The sequence below is a fragment of the Entamoeba histolytica genome, genomic scaffold (genome assembly GCF_000208925.1).
Source record: "Entamoeba histolytica HM-1:IMSS scf_1104750517833 genomic scaffold, whole genome shotgun sequence".
Classification (NCBI taxonomy): Eukaryota; Evosea; order Mastigamoebida; family Endamoebidae; genus Entamoeba; species Entamoeba histolytica.
In genome coordinates, this window is record NW_001915636.1 from 179 (window position 1) to 1,362 (window position 1,184).

General features: G+C 23.9%; 1 protein-coding gene across 1 annotated transcript; it reads left to right on the forward strand.

The window, feature by feature from the left end:
• Positions 1-274: 274 nt before the first annotated feature.
• Positions 275-868, forward strand: EHI_101730 (surface antigen ariel1, putative; the record flags this gene model as incomplete). Its single annotated transcript, XM_001914445.1, has 1 exon — positions 275-868. One exon carries the CDS (start codon positions 275-277, stop codon positions 848-850), a length of 576 nt encoding a protein of 191 aa, XP_001914480.1. The 3' UTR covers positions 851-868.
• Positions 869-1,184: the final 316 nt, after the last annotated feature.

Genomic DNA, 1,184 nt, shown 5'->3' on the forward strand with positions numbered 1-1,184 from the left:
CTCAATTCAACTGAAATTCTCTCATTCGTTTTAACTCAAGCATAATAATTAGAACAATAAAATATCTTCAAGTAATTGAAAACTTTTCTCATCAATACTTTTTGTGAGTAATACTAGGAAATCTGTGTGAGACAAAGGAACAAACGTTAATAGATGAAAAGAATAAAGTGTATTAATTTCAACTCAAATAAAAGGGGTTGAGTGGAGCATAAAGACTAGTTTTTGATGACATATAATATATTTAAACGAAGTTCTGAAAAAGATAAATTATTCAATGTTCGCATTTTTATTATTTATTGCATTCACTACTGCAACCAACGTTATTCCTGATATCGAACAAGAATTAAAAGACGTTGGCCTTTACGATTTGTTTTCAAAGAAAGAGTCTATTCATGAAAATGACATAGAAAATGAAGAAGATAAAAAAAGTAGTTCAAACAGTGAATTAGATGAAAATTCTAATAACCAACCAGATGAAAGCTCAAATAATAAACCAAATGAAAGTTCTGATAATAAACCAAATGAAAGTTCTGATAATAAACCAGATGAAAGCTCAAACAATAAACCAAATGAAAGCTCAAATAATAAACCAGATGAAAGCTCAAATAATAAACCAGATGAAAGCTCAAATAATAAACCAAATGAAAGTTCTGATAATAAACCAAATGAAAGTTCTGATAATAAACCAAATGAAAGTTCTGATAATAAACCAAATGAAAGCTCAAATAATAAACCAGATGAAAGCTCAAATAATAAACCAGGAAGTAGTTCAGATAATTATGATAATCTTGATGCTGCATCAAGTCCATTCATTGTTCTCTTTGCTATTATTGTGGTTATCTTATTCTAAATTAATTTATTTGAATTTAGTCTCTTTTTTATTAATACTATTTATAAATATTTTAAGACTATTATAGAAATAAGGCTGTTTGTTAGAACAAATATTTTTATCATTATTTATATTTGTTGTTCGTTATAAAAATAATATTTAATCAAACAAAATCATAATATAATACATATATAAAGTCTATTCATAATATATTTAATATATCACAATTCAGACTAATTTATATTACATATAATCTATTTTATTTTTATGAAGTTTAATAATTAAACTTCTTGTACATAATATAAAACTATGAAAATAAAAATTACTATATTTAATAAGCAAATTTTATTTCTAT